Here is a 12,945-nt window from a genome sequence, read left to right as displayed (position 1 = left end):
AATGACTGAAAATTCCAGGCATTTCACGAAATGACTGAAAATCATGGCCAGCCATTACGCAAAATGACTAAAGTGCTATCTATAATACCACACCACTCAAGTCCTAATGTAACGCTTTATTTAATCTCAAATCAAATCACTTCAGAAGTTGTACATGAAGATGAAGTTGAATGTTACCAAGTAGTCGGTGTCAAATCATTAAACTAACATATTGGTATAGAAAGATCACTTTGATAGCAGATAGTATCCATGTCTGCTCTTTGATCCACTATCAGCTGCTGCTGTTTTAAGATCTTCTAGCATTGTGAAATATGCATCTTTTGGAATTAACACTTTTCTACAAACTTCATACTTTTTGTAAGGCTCAGTTTTAAATTTATCTTCATTGGACTCTGCCATCATGTACTGGTTGCAACAGAAGAACTTTTGAGTAAACCCCAGAAACATATTTAGTTTTATAAATTTGTACTAAGGAATTAGAAGAAGCCACTGAAAGTAGCCATGTCTTGATGCATTTGTTTATAGAAACACAAAGCAAGGGTAGGTTTGAGAATAAACCAGCGAACCATTACAACTAATCAGGGATGGAAAGAAGCTCCTAGATAACAAGACATCAATAATATAGCAGATTCTGTGTTGTTTAAGAATAAACCAGAGAAACATTAATTACCAGAACCTTTTGTTAGTAATATTCAAGTGGTATTAAGCATATTTTGTATAAGATTCTTTAATCTGAAACTATAGCGAAAGTTGAGTAATAATTCATATTAAGTAGTATTTTAAATCGTGTAATCAATATACTTATCCTTGTTTGTTAATATTATGTGGTTTTATCAATATTTAAGACCAAAAGCCTGAATACGAGTGTCAACAATAACACTTGAATCACTTTAGTCATTTTGCGTAATGGCTGGCCATGATTTTCAGTCATTTCGTGAAATGCCTGGAATTTTCAGTCATTTCGCGTATTGCCTGGTGGTCACAGGCACTTCTCGAAAAGACTGATTTGTTTAGGCATTACGCGTAATGACTGGTTTCACAGATTGACTGTAACATACATATATATATATATATATATATATATATATATATATACACAGTAGAATCTCGTTGGCTCGACCTCGGAAGGGTCAAACACACCGCAATGCTCGAACCAAAAACAAAGTCCCAAGTTTTGTGTTCGGTAAACCCTTATATTAACTGCTGATGGGTCGAACATGTCCAGGGTCGACTATAAGCCTTCGTTTGAACTAAATTATCGGTCCCATCTGTGTTAATAGCTATATTTCCCTTGAACTACTGGTGATCCATCAAATATCAAATGGTAGTCCACCAAACATGACGACCAATAATTGCTGCGATTGTTGTTGAAATATTCAAATTGTTTAGTAATAAATTCATGTAACTACAGATTAAGAATTTCTCATTTATTTATTTTATTTCAGTGCACTTGCATGCATTACATAATTTGTATCTAATTCAACTTTCTAACTGATATTACGGCAATGTCCGATGTTCACCAAATGGTTCAGTCAATGTGTAACACTTTCTCAAGCATCGACACGGTTCGAGCCAACGGGATTCAACTGTGTATATGTATATATATATATATATATATATATATATATATATACATTTTGCAAATCTATGTTCTTTTTTTATTATTGTTTGATCTGTAGTGTTGATCATTCATGTTGTTTTTAGTTTTGTTATCGTGGTTTTTAATTGCTTGAATAACATTCACCACAGCTTCATACACTGTGTTTTAACTAACTCTGTCATCTTTCATGCTTGAGCCTTTGTCTTTTGATTTCCTATTGTGATGGGTTGTTGTTGAGCTTTCTGTCATTCATTGTTTATCAAGAGACTGGAAGAGGCTCGTCAGGATGAAATCCGGAAACGGCGGGAGCAGCAAGAGAGAGAACGCCAGGAGAAGGAAGCCTCAGAGAGAATCCTACAAGTCGAGATGGAGAACCGACGAAGAGAGGAGGAGGAGAGACAGAGACGGGAACAGGAAGAGAGACAGAGACGGGAGCAGGAGGACAGACAGAGACGAGAACAGGAGGACAGACAGAGACGGGAACAGGAGGAGAGACAGAGACAGGAAATAGAGAAGAGGAAGAGGCTGGAAGCAGAGCGTCACATACAGGAGGCAAAGCGACAGATGGAAGAAGCAGAGGAGAGAGAGAGGAGGGAGGAAATGCTCCGACAACAGGTAAACAAATTGGGGAGAATTTTGTTCCATATTGTGTTGTCATTCACTAACAAATACAAGATTGCTACCCTATTCTAAAATGTTAAGTAATGATTGCTAATCAATTTTCAGTAGTAATTTTCAATTTTCAACACTGACTGATAAAAAGTTTTTAAGAACAAAGCATTTCCTCATGACGTGATATAAAACAAATTAATTTGAAACAAAGCATCTTAAATTTGGAATTTGTATGACTGTGTTAAAGTGTGAATTAATTGTAATTAAATTTAGCCTTTGTTAAAAGTATGTTGAAAACTTAAAGTATGTGTACATGAAAAATGTCAACTTTATGTCCCTAAGTTAACAAAACAGGTCAGTAATTTCGACAGGCGCATTTGGATTTTTTTTTTCTTCATAATTAGGACATAAAACATGTATAGCTTTGAGATGAAAGACCATTGCATGTACCATCCTATCCGTGGTGGGTAAATATAAAAAGATCCTTTGTTGCATTATTACCAGCAGGTTTTCCTCTCTATCTCTTGATTAATTGGTGAAATGTTACCAGTTAGCCAAAGTTTTACAATGTGCTGAGGTGCCATTACACTGACATTCCTTTCCTTTGTTTGGCCCGTGTTCAGGAAGCACAAAGGCAGCAGGATGAATTCTTACGGCAGCAGGAACTGCAGAAACAGGCAGCGGAGGAGGAGAAGCAGAGACAGATGGAGAGACAGAGACAACAGATTCAGGTAATTCATTCTGTCAGTAGTAAAACACATAAACTGATTGAGGTGGGCTGCGCTCCTACGATCAGTTCATCTTGGCAGAATTCAAAGATTGAAAGAGACAACAGATGCAGGTAATTCATTCTGTTAGTAAAACACAGAATCTTATTGAGGTGGGCTGGGCTCCTACGATCAGTTCATCTTGGCAGAATTCAGAGATTGAAAGAGACAACAGATGCAGGTAATTCATTCTGTTAGTAAAACACAGAATCTTATTGAGGTGGGCTGGGCTCCTACGATCAGTTCATCTTGGCAGAATTCAAAGATTGAAAGAGACAACAGATGCAGGTAATTCATTCTGTTAGTAAAACACAGAATCTTATTGAGGTGGGCTGGGCTCCTACGATCAGTTCATCTTGGCAGAATTCAAAGATTAAAAGAGACAACAGATGCAGGTAATTCATTCTGTTAGTAAAACACAGAATCTTATTGAGGTGGGCTGGGCTCCTATGATCAGTTCATCTTGGCAGAATTCATAGATTGAAAGAGACAACAGATGCAGGTAATTCATTCTGTTAGTAAAACACAGAATCTTATTGAGGTGGGCTGACCTCCTACGATCAGTTCATCTTGGCAGAATTCAGAGATTGAAAGAGACAACAGATGCAGGTAATTCATTCTGTTAGTAAAACACAGAATCTTATTGAGGTGGGCTGGGCTCCTACGATCAGTTCATCTTGGCAGAATTCAAAGATGAAAAGAGACAACAGATGCAGGTAATTCATTCTGTTAGTAAAACACAGAATCTTATTGAGGTGGGCTGGGATCCTACGATCAGTTCATCTTGGTAGAATTCATAGATTGAAAGAGACAACAGATGCAGGTAATTCATTCTGTTGGTAAAACACAGAATCTTATTGAGGTGGGCTGGGATCCTACGATCAGTTCATCTTGGCAGAATTCATAGATTGAAAGAGACAACAGATGCAGGTAATTCATTCTGTTAGTAAAACACAGAATCTTATTGAGGTGGGCTGGGCTCCTACGATCAGTTCATCTTGGCAGAATTCAAAGATTGAAAGAGACAACAGATGCAGGTAATTCATTCTGTTAGTAAAACACAGAATCTTATTGAGGTGGGCTGGGATGTAGCCCAGTGGTAGGGCATGATGTGTGGTCGGTCTAGGATCCCTGTCGACGGGCCCATTTTGGCTATTTCTCCTTTCAGCCAGTGCTTCACAATATGGTGTAACAAAGGCAATGGTATGTAGTATTCTGTCTGTGTGATGCTACATATTAAAAGATCCCTTGCTGCTAATCAGAAGTAGTAGCCCATTGCATGGTGTCATTGGGGTTTCCTGTGTCATCTGTGTGGTCCTTAACCATATGTTTGATGCCATATAACCGTAAATAAAATGAGTTGAAATAAACCATTCCTTTCTTCTGATTGAGATATGCAGGATCAACTCATCTTGTGAACCATTTGGGCACCTTTTTTTTTTACTGCAAAGATAGAGAGGCAGAGATAAGGAATATTTTGGTAATTCGTTTCGTCAGAAATACAGAATTGGATTGAGGTGATATGAATTGTGTTTCTCCTTTCAGCCAGTTTTTACAAAGGTATGTGTTATTCTTTCACTTGAAAGGTCCCTTGTTGACTGTTCTAATTTTATGATCATGATTCTTTTAGGAATGGCAGTCACACATTATTATCTCTTAACACTTACTCTACCTAAATGTACCTGGATGTAGCCCAGTGGTATAACGTTCGTATGATGTACAGTCGGTCTGGGATCGATCCCCGTCGGTGGGCCCATTGGGCTATTTCTCACTCCAGCCAGCACCACGACTGGTACATCAAAGGCCGTGGTATGTGCTATCCTGTCTATGGGATGGTGCATATAAAAGATCCCTTTCTGCTGGTCGAAAAGAGTAGCCCATGAAATGGCGACAGCGGATTTCCTCTCTCAATATCTGTGGTCCTTAACCATATGTCTGACGTCATATAACCGTAAATAAAATGTGTTGAGTGCATCGTTAAATAAAACATTTCCTTCCTTCCTTCCCAAAATGTGTTTTTGTTTTTATTTTGCAGCAAGAGATGCAGCGTCAACAGGAACAGCAGCGGCAGCAGCAAGAGGCCCTGTACAAACTACAGCAACAGCAGCGTGAGCAACTTGCACACATGCAGGTAACAAACTCTCACAACAAGGGGAGGGGAGGGAGGGGCAGAATTTAGCTCAGTTGCTAAAGCACTAGCCTGAAGTGCTTGGGTTTTAAGATCAAACCACCTCGGAAGACCCATTGGGATTACCTGCCCCCCCCCCCCCCCCCCCACCCCCCACCCCCACCCCTCATTCCAATCAGTGCTGCCAATGTGGGTGTATGAAAGGTTGTTGCAAGGTGAATATAAAGGCTCTGAAGGGTGTATACTACCAAATCAAATCCCATAGACGACAATAGTAACATATGTGGCTAAAACTCCTACCTGCAATGTATCAATCGACATAGACGCCACGGATATAAATACTACCACCCCTCACCCTTAAAGTGAATCACAAAAAAGTGGGTGTCAAGCTGCTCATTTCTGAGATAACGGGTAGCGTCTATGACTACCCTAGTTCCGCACAAAATTTTAGTACTTTTTTTTACAGGTACCCCATACATGTTCTAAGCACAAGGCTACTTGACACAGTGGTACTAGATGAAATAAAATTGCATACTTTTTTTTAGCCCAGATGAAACTAATTTTTTTTACAACCAACACACTCACATTTATAACCAATCACAGGACTTGTGGTGTTCACTTCTCTATCAAAAGTTGGGTGCACCTCGAACTTTGACCCAGCCGGAAGTAATTGGTTTAGTACTACCTGAAGACTAAATGTCAGAATTACAAAATGTCCAATATCCGATGATTAATTAATCAGTGTGCTCTGTTGGTACAGGAGTAGGATTTAGCTCAGTCGGTTGAGTGCTCACTTGAGGTGCATACATTGCAGGATCGAACAACCTCAGTGGATCCATTCAGCTGATTGGGGTTTTTTTCCCGTTCCAACCAGTGCACCACAACTGGACAAAGGCTGTGGTATGTGCTTTCCTGTCTGTGGGAAAGTGCATATAAAAGATTCCTTGCTGCAATAGAAAAAATGTAGCAGGTTTCCTCTCATGACTACGAGTCAGAATTACCAGATGTTTGACATCCAATAGCCAATGATTCATTAATAGATGTGCTCCAGTGGTGGATCGTCTTCGGTGAACCCATCAAAATTTTCCTTTCTCAGTTGTGGCCCTTTTCCATTCTGTTTTGTGTGTAACTAAAAACTTATTTTCATGTATTTCTGTACGAGAATTTTTTATTTTTGCTTTTCAGCTTCCACCATCAGCCAAGTGGGCTGAGAACGACAATCGCGGAAAATCGAAATCGTCGCTGTCTCTCGCCGAGATACAGGAGCAAGAGGAGCGAGAAAGACAGGAGAAGGTAAAGTCACAGTGTGCACTGTCTACTGAACAACTCTGTGTTTCATTACTGGTTAATCGATCGTAGAGGTCATGGAAATCCTGTAACGTCATGTTTTGTTTTTCAAATGCAGTAAAATCCATCTTAATCAGACATCCACGAGGCCATGTAAAAAGTCCAGTTTTTAGGGGAATTCAGTTTACAGAGGTTCTGTTCTATACTGATATTTAAAAAGGGATCATGAACAATGTTTGGGGCAGGAAGTAGCCCAGTGGTAAAGCGTTCGCTAGATGCACGGTCAGTCTGGGATTGATCCTCATCGGTGGACCCATTGGGCAATTTCTCGTTCTAGCCAGTGTTCCAAAACTGGTGTAACAAAGGACATGGTATGTGCTATCCTGTCTGTGGGATGGTGCATGTAAAAGATCCCTTGCTGCTAATCGAAAAGAGTAGCCCATGAAGTGGCGACAGTGACGTTCCTCTTTCAATATCTGTGTGGTCCGTAACTATATATCTGACGTCACATAACTGTAAATAAAATATGTTGAGTGCGTCATCAAATAAAACATTTCCTTCCTTGAACAATGTCCAGTTTTGAGGGTATTCCAGTTTACTGAGGATCTGATTTTAGGGGTTTCACTGTACCATTTTCCAGCCTTTCAAATTTTGTGTTTAATGACGGAAAAAATTTCAAAATTTAAATTGAGTTTTTTTGTGGGGTTTTTCCTTAATTTAATGCTATAGGGTGTAATACACATCAAAACATTTTTAAAATTTGAGAGAGAAAAAAAAAACAGTCTTGGAAAATTGCCTTTAAAAGTCATATAAAGCCATAGAATTAGATTAATAAAGTTCATGAACAGTGCTGCACTTGGTAAGGATTACAATTCACTAGAATTCATAACCATCATACCTGCCTTGAAAACCGAAGATCCCAATAAATATTGGGGGCTGTACTTTTTCTTTTTATGGTTAACTTACTCCTTTCTTGTCTTTTAAAATGCCGTTATCTTGGGTGTAGTGGGGAGTGGAGCATGCATATAAAAAAAAAAAATCATTTGTATCCAACCTAAGTTTATACACAATCATTTACCAACAAAACCCCCCACTTACTAATATTAATTCAGTTTACATTAAATAACAGAATAATGTTAATTTTTGTACAAAAGACATCACCTCGGTCACTTGAATTGGTTTCAAGTAATCAAACTGAACAAGTTGTGCAGATTTGGTTGCTTTGTGAAGATCAGTAGTAACAATTACGTTTTAATTTATTTACTCTAGCAACGAGTCCAGATGGAACTACAGCAACAGCAGCAACAACAGCAACAGATCATGTTCCAACAACAGCAGCAGCAGCAGCAGCAGAAATCTTGGGCCAATCATATGTAAGCATTTGGCTGCTTTTCGCAGACTTACCCGTGAAAGAAACCCAAGTGATTAATTGCTCAATTAACTGTGTGTACAACTTTATCAGGTAGAGTTTCATATCATTTCAACTTATTTTCGTGCTTATATCCAAGTAAGGTTCAAGCACACTGTCCTGGGCACACACCTCAGCTATCTGAGCTATCTGTCCAGGACAGTGGGTTACTTGTTGGTGGTTAGTGAGAGAAAAGAGGGTGTAGTGGCCTTACACCTACTCATTGAGTCGCTAAAACTCGCTCTGGGTGGGAGCTGGTACCGGGCTGCGAACCCTGTACTACCTACCAGCGTTATGTCTGATGGCTTAACCACGACGCCACTGAGGCCGGTTGTTTCATATCAAATTTGACCTACGTGGAGATTTATATTTATGGCCCTTGAAGTTAGATAAACATTTTATTGGACCAGGGCCCATGCTTATAAAACTTAGTCCAGACTCCATCTCAAATGACGTCACACACATACAATTTGTATGGTGTTGTCATAACATTAGTGTCTCAGACTCTATTAATAGAGTCTCGAGTCTAGACTGTAAAAGTTTTATAAGCACCAGGCCTGGTCAGGGACATCTATTGCTTTAGCATTACTTTCAGAATGCTTGTTAATACTCACTCATTGGCGGTTTTAAAAAAGATTTGACCGTATAATGTATCCCCAAGTATTGTTAGCATTTCAAATTTATTGAGTACCTTCAACTTTTTTTTCATATTACAATACTTTTAAATGTTGAATTTAAAGTTACATTATCTGGTTACCATATTATAACATCATGTACAAATGTGAAATACAAGCTCAAATGTACTTTTTAAAAAGTCGTGTTTTCGCTATGAACGAATATCGTCGAACGTATACGCTTGATTCGTCGCCTGTGCCGCCATAACTCGGCAAAGCACAAACGACAGCCTGTTGTCAGTTCCAGTTAACACGTGCGTTTGCCGATTTCAAATTGTAGGGTTCGTCTCAAAAAATTAAAAGACAAATCTTGCGCTGTATTTAAAACCGGTTTGATCTTGACAACGTATTATCGACAGTCTTACCTTCCTATTTCAGAATTGTTATTTTATAAAGTGTTAGCAGAACTTTCAAAGTTTAGTTTGTATACTAGTAACACATTAATCATGTATATATTTTAAAAATAAAATATACTGAAGTAGATAATGAACATTTTCACTTCTTAATTTTACGTGTTAAAATCGACAAATTCAAATAAATATTAGTTTGTTTGGAAAGGATAAAGTTGGGGGGCGGGGGGAGGGGGGGTTGTTTAACAACATCAAAGATAAAGCATATTGATTTAATAATCATCCGACCCCATAAAACCGTAAATAAAATGTGTTGAGTGCGTCGTTAAATAAAACATATCCTATCCTTCCTTCCATCTGCTGTTGGATGTCTAACATTTGGTAATTTTGACATATAATCTTAGAGAGGAATCGGGTGCATGTGCAGGGGGAGGGTATTGGGAGATCGAAACCCTTACTTGTCCAAGCTTAAAAAAAAATTGAAATGTATTTTGGGGGGAGCATGGCCCCATATAAACTTCGCTTAACACAGTCTATAACCCCAACCCCGCTGAAGTCCCTGCACACGCGCCTTGGAAACCTGCTTTTTTTTAGCAAGGGATCGTTTATATGTACCATCCCACAGACAGGATATTACATACCATGGTCTTTTTGTATACCCACCGATGGGGATCGATCCTAGACTAACCGTGCATTTCCAAAAAACACCTTTTTAGGTCTAAGTAATGAATAAAAATAACATATAGTCTTGAAAAATGTTACGTAAATCGAACACAGTACCCTCTTCCTCTACCCCTAGAGTGTTACGTAATTAGTAACACCCCCTTACATCTAACGGGTATGCCAACAGCTGGCCACTGTCAAAATTTCAAGGCAAATCCCCCACTCACCAACCCCTGGAAAGGCATCGTACCATACCTCTATGGATATAAATATGTTTTGGAGATATGAGACGACCCCTCAATCAAGACAGTTAAATTTGTTAAAAAAATTGCAAAATCTCACGTGATCTCTTGTTGGGGAATTCTATACTTGTGATAAGCCAATGAAAACCGAGATAGGTACGAGCCCGTCAAAAGTGTTCCACTTTCAAATTCATGGCTTTGTTTTTGACCTGAATAAGCCAGCGTAGTGAAACCAATGCGGAGTGCGGCGTCATATATGCACCAAACGTAATTGGATTTTCTGTTCTATATGCTTAAATAATAAAAATATTCCAGGGAATGTAGTTTTAAAAAGGTGACTTAAAATGGAGCTATTTTTATACGCCTGTCTTTGCATTGTGGGGACATCCATCCGTAAAGGGGCGAGACGTAGCCCAGTGCTAAACCGCTCACTTGATGTGCGGTCGGTTTGGGATCGATCCCCATCAGTGGGGCCATTGGGCTATTTCTCGTTCCAGCCAGTGCACCATGACTGGTACATCAAAGGCCGTGATATGTGCTATCCTGTCTATGGGATGGTGCATATAAAAGATCCCTTGCTGCTAATCGAAAAGAGTAGCCCATGAAGTGGCAACAGCGGGTCTCCTCCCTCAATATCTGTGTGGTCCTTAACCATATGTCCAATGCCATATAACCGTAAATAAAATGTGTTGAGTGCGTTGTTAAATAAACCATTTCCATTTCCATCCATCCATCTGTAAACGTTTTGTTTCTAGAGCTTATCTTCTTTATAAATTGATATAGGATCATCAAACCTTGCATGAAAGTTTAACTTGGGATAGCAGTGTGTTCCATACATTAACTAGGTCACTACGACCTACTTTTGATGGGCATATCATGTACCTCACCAGCACTCTTGTTTACCATTAACTTACTACACATTACTTACAAGTTTGCTTAAGATTATCAATTCTGGCAAATCTCATTTTTATGATGGTTCTGCTTTTTGTAGTAGCTCAAAATGGCCAGTGCACCACAACTGGTCAAAGGCCGTGATATGTGCTGTCCTGTCTGTAGGAAAGTGCATGAAAAAGATCCCTGGCTGCATTAGAAAAAATGTAGCGGGTTTCCTCTGATGACGTCATATAACCGTAAATAAAATGTGTTGAGTGCGTCGTTAAATAAAACATTTCCTTTCCTCTGATGACTATATGTCAGAATGACCAAATGTTTGACATCCAGTAGCTGATGATTAATTAATCAGTGCTCTAGTGGTGGTGTTAAACAAAACAAACTGTAACAAACTTTAGCTCAAAATGGATTCTATGCAAAACAGAAAAAAAAGTATATACTTTGGGAACTAGCATCAACAGTTTTACTCCTTGAAGTGTACTAAATTGCAAACTGACATTTGTACTGCAGGCAAACGGTAAACGTAGGCGATGGTTTGAAGACGTTGCTGGAAATCCAGGCCGAGCAGGAAATGCAGCTGGAACATGACAGAAAGAAGAGAAAGCCGCACCAACAACAACAACAACCCCGACAGATGGCAACGGTGAAGGTAACTAGCGTGGCCACAACAACTGGTTTACACGGGTGGGAATTCTCCTCTGATCCTCCAGCCAGTGCACCACGACTGGTGTAACAAAGGCCGTGGTATGTGCTGTTCTGTCTATGGGATGGTACACATAAAAGATCCCTTGCTGCTACTCGAAAAGAGTAGCCCATGAAGTGGCGACAGCGGGTTCCCTCTCAATAGCTGTGTGGTCCTCAACTATATGTCTAACACCATAAAACATTTCCTTATTCTCTTCAGATCCACGGTTTTCCTCTCATGGAACATTGCATTTCCTTGTATTTTAATCGTCCTTTCCTCGGGGGAGAGGGGGGGGGGAATCAGACATGTAAACTTCTGGGTCCAGATTTTCAAAGCTATCTTAGTGCTACGATATCGTAAAACTGTCCTAAATGATGACGTTACACATCAGATTACGTTGTGACGTCATTATGAATCTAAATGCGGCTGCGTTTCTTATTTGATTTCATTTGCAAAGTGGGGGGGGGGGGGGGGGTGGCGGGTTATGCCCCTTGACACCTAGATTTCCTCTTCTGTTTTTTTACAGTTCACCAATTCCCACCCCTGGTTTTACCATTTGTAGCCAACAGTGTATTTCACCTTGTTCTTAACTGAATTTTATTACCATTTACAGCAAAGTGTATTTTACCCTTTTTATAGCTGAATATTTCACCCTGTTCATAATTGAATATTTGTACCATTTGTAAATAACAATGTATTTCACCTTATTCATTGCTGAAGATTTTTACTAATGTTTATATACTGGTAAATCCACTGAAAAACTAAATTTGGCTCATACATTAGTCCTTTGACAATATTTTAGTATATTTTGAGAAAAAAAATTGTTTGAAACTAACTTCTTTCCAATATGAAAACAAAGATCTACCCCTCATGCCCCCCCTCCCCCCTTATAAACCACATTTCACTTTCATGGAATCTAAAGGCATTGCCACACTATATGAGTCATATGTACTAGAATAGCCTGAGAATAATTGATTGCATAGCAGTAGATGAAATCTTAATGTATCTCCATGGTACGTGATATCCTGTCTGTGGGATAGTGCATATAAAAGATGCCATACTACTAATGGAAAAATGTAGCCGATTTCCTCTCTAAGATACGGTCAAAATAACCAAATGTGTGACATCCAGTAGCCGATGATCAATAAAATCAATGTGCTCTAGTGGTGTCGTTAAACAAAATAAACTGTTTTGAGGGTTTTTTAAATCAGATCGTTTTGGAGTTGCCTCCCTTGATATGTTAGACCATTATATGTTTGTCTGTTCCTCTAGTAGAACTATTCAGATTGTTTTGTCATCGGATTTAAGTTTTGTATGCAAGCATATCCTACAAATAAAAATATTGGGATAACTAACTTTGCTTTGAAAAACACAAAAGTTGTTTATTGAAGATATGTTACCGTTTCCGTGTGTATTGTGTAAGTGCATAAGATGTCAGTTGTTTATTGAAGACATGTTACCGTTTCTGTGTCTATTGTGTAAGTGCATAAGATGTCAGTTGTTTATTGAAGACATGTTACTGTTTCCGTGTGTATTGTGTAAGTGCATAAGATGTCAGTTGTTTATTGAAGACATGTTACCGCTTCCGTGTATATTGTGTAAGTGCATAAGATGCCAGTGGTTTATTGAAGACATGTT

General features: G+C 38.9%; 1 protein-coding gene across 3 annotated transcripts in view; it reads left to right on the top strand.

The window, feature by feature from the left end:
* Positions 1-12,945, top strand: part of LOC121390197 (GRB10-interacting GYF protein 2-like) — a 57,224-nt gene that overhangs the window by 30,157 nt on the left and 14,122 nt on the right. For all 3 annotated transcript variants that reach the window (XM_041521957.1, XM_041521956.1, XM_041521958.1), the window contains exons 19-24: positions 1,865-2,215; positions 2,836-2,943; positions 5,015-5,110; positions 6,293-6,400; positions 7,664-7,767; positions 11,133-11,271. In XM_041521957.1, the coding sequence (XP_041377891.1) occupies positions 1,865-2,215; positions 2,836-2,943; positions 5,015-5,110; positions 6,293-6,400; positions 7,664-7,767; positions 11,133-11,271 (906 nt within the window). The remainder of the gene's footprint in view (positions 1-1,864; positions 2,216-2,835; positions 2,944-5,014; positions 5,111-6,292; positions 6,401-7,663; positions 7,768-11,132; positions 11,272-12,945) is intronic.

This window comes from Gigantopelta aegis, chromosome 15 (genome assembly GCF_016097555.1).
Source record: "Gigantopelta aegis isolate Gae_Host chromosome 15, Gae_host_genome, whole genome shotgun sequence".
NCBI classification, from domain to species: Eukaryota; Metazoa; Mollusca; class Gastropoda; order Neomphalida; family Peltospiridae; genus Gigantopelta; species Gigantopelta aegis.
This window is presented reverse-complemented; position numbering and strand designations above follow the sequence as displayed.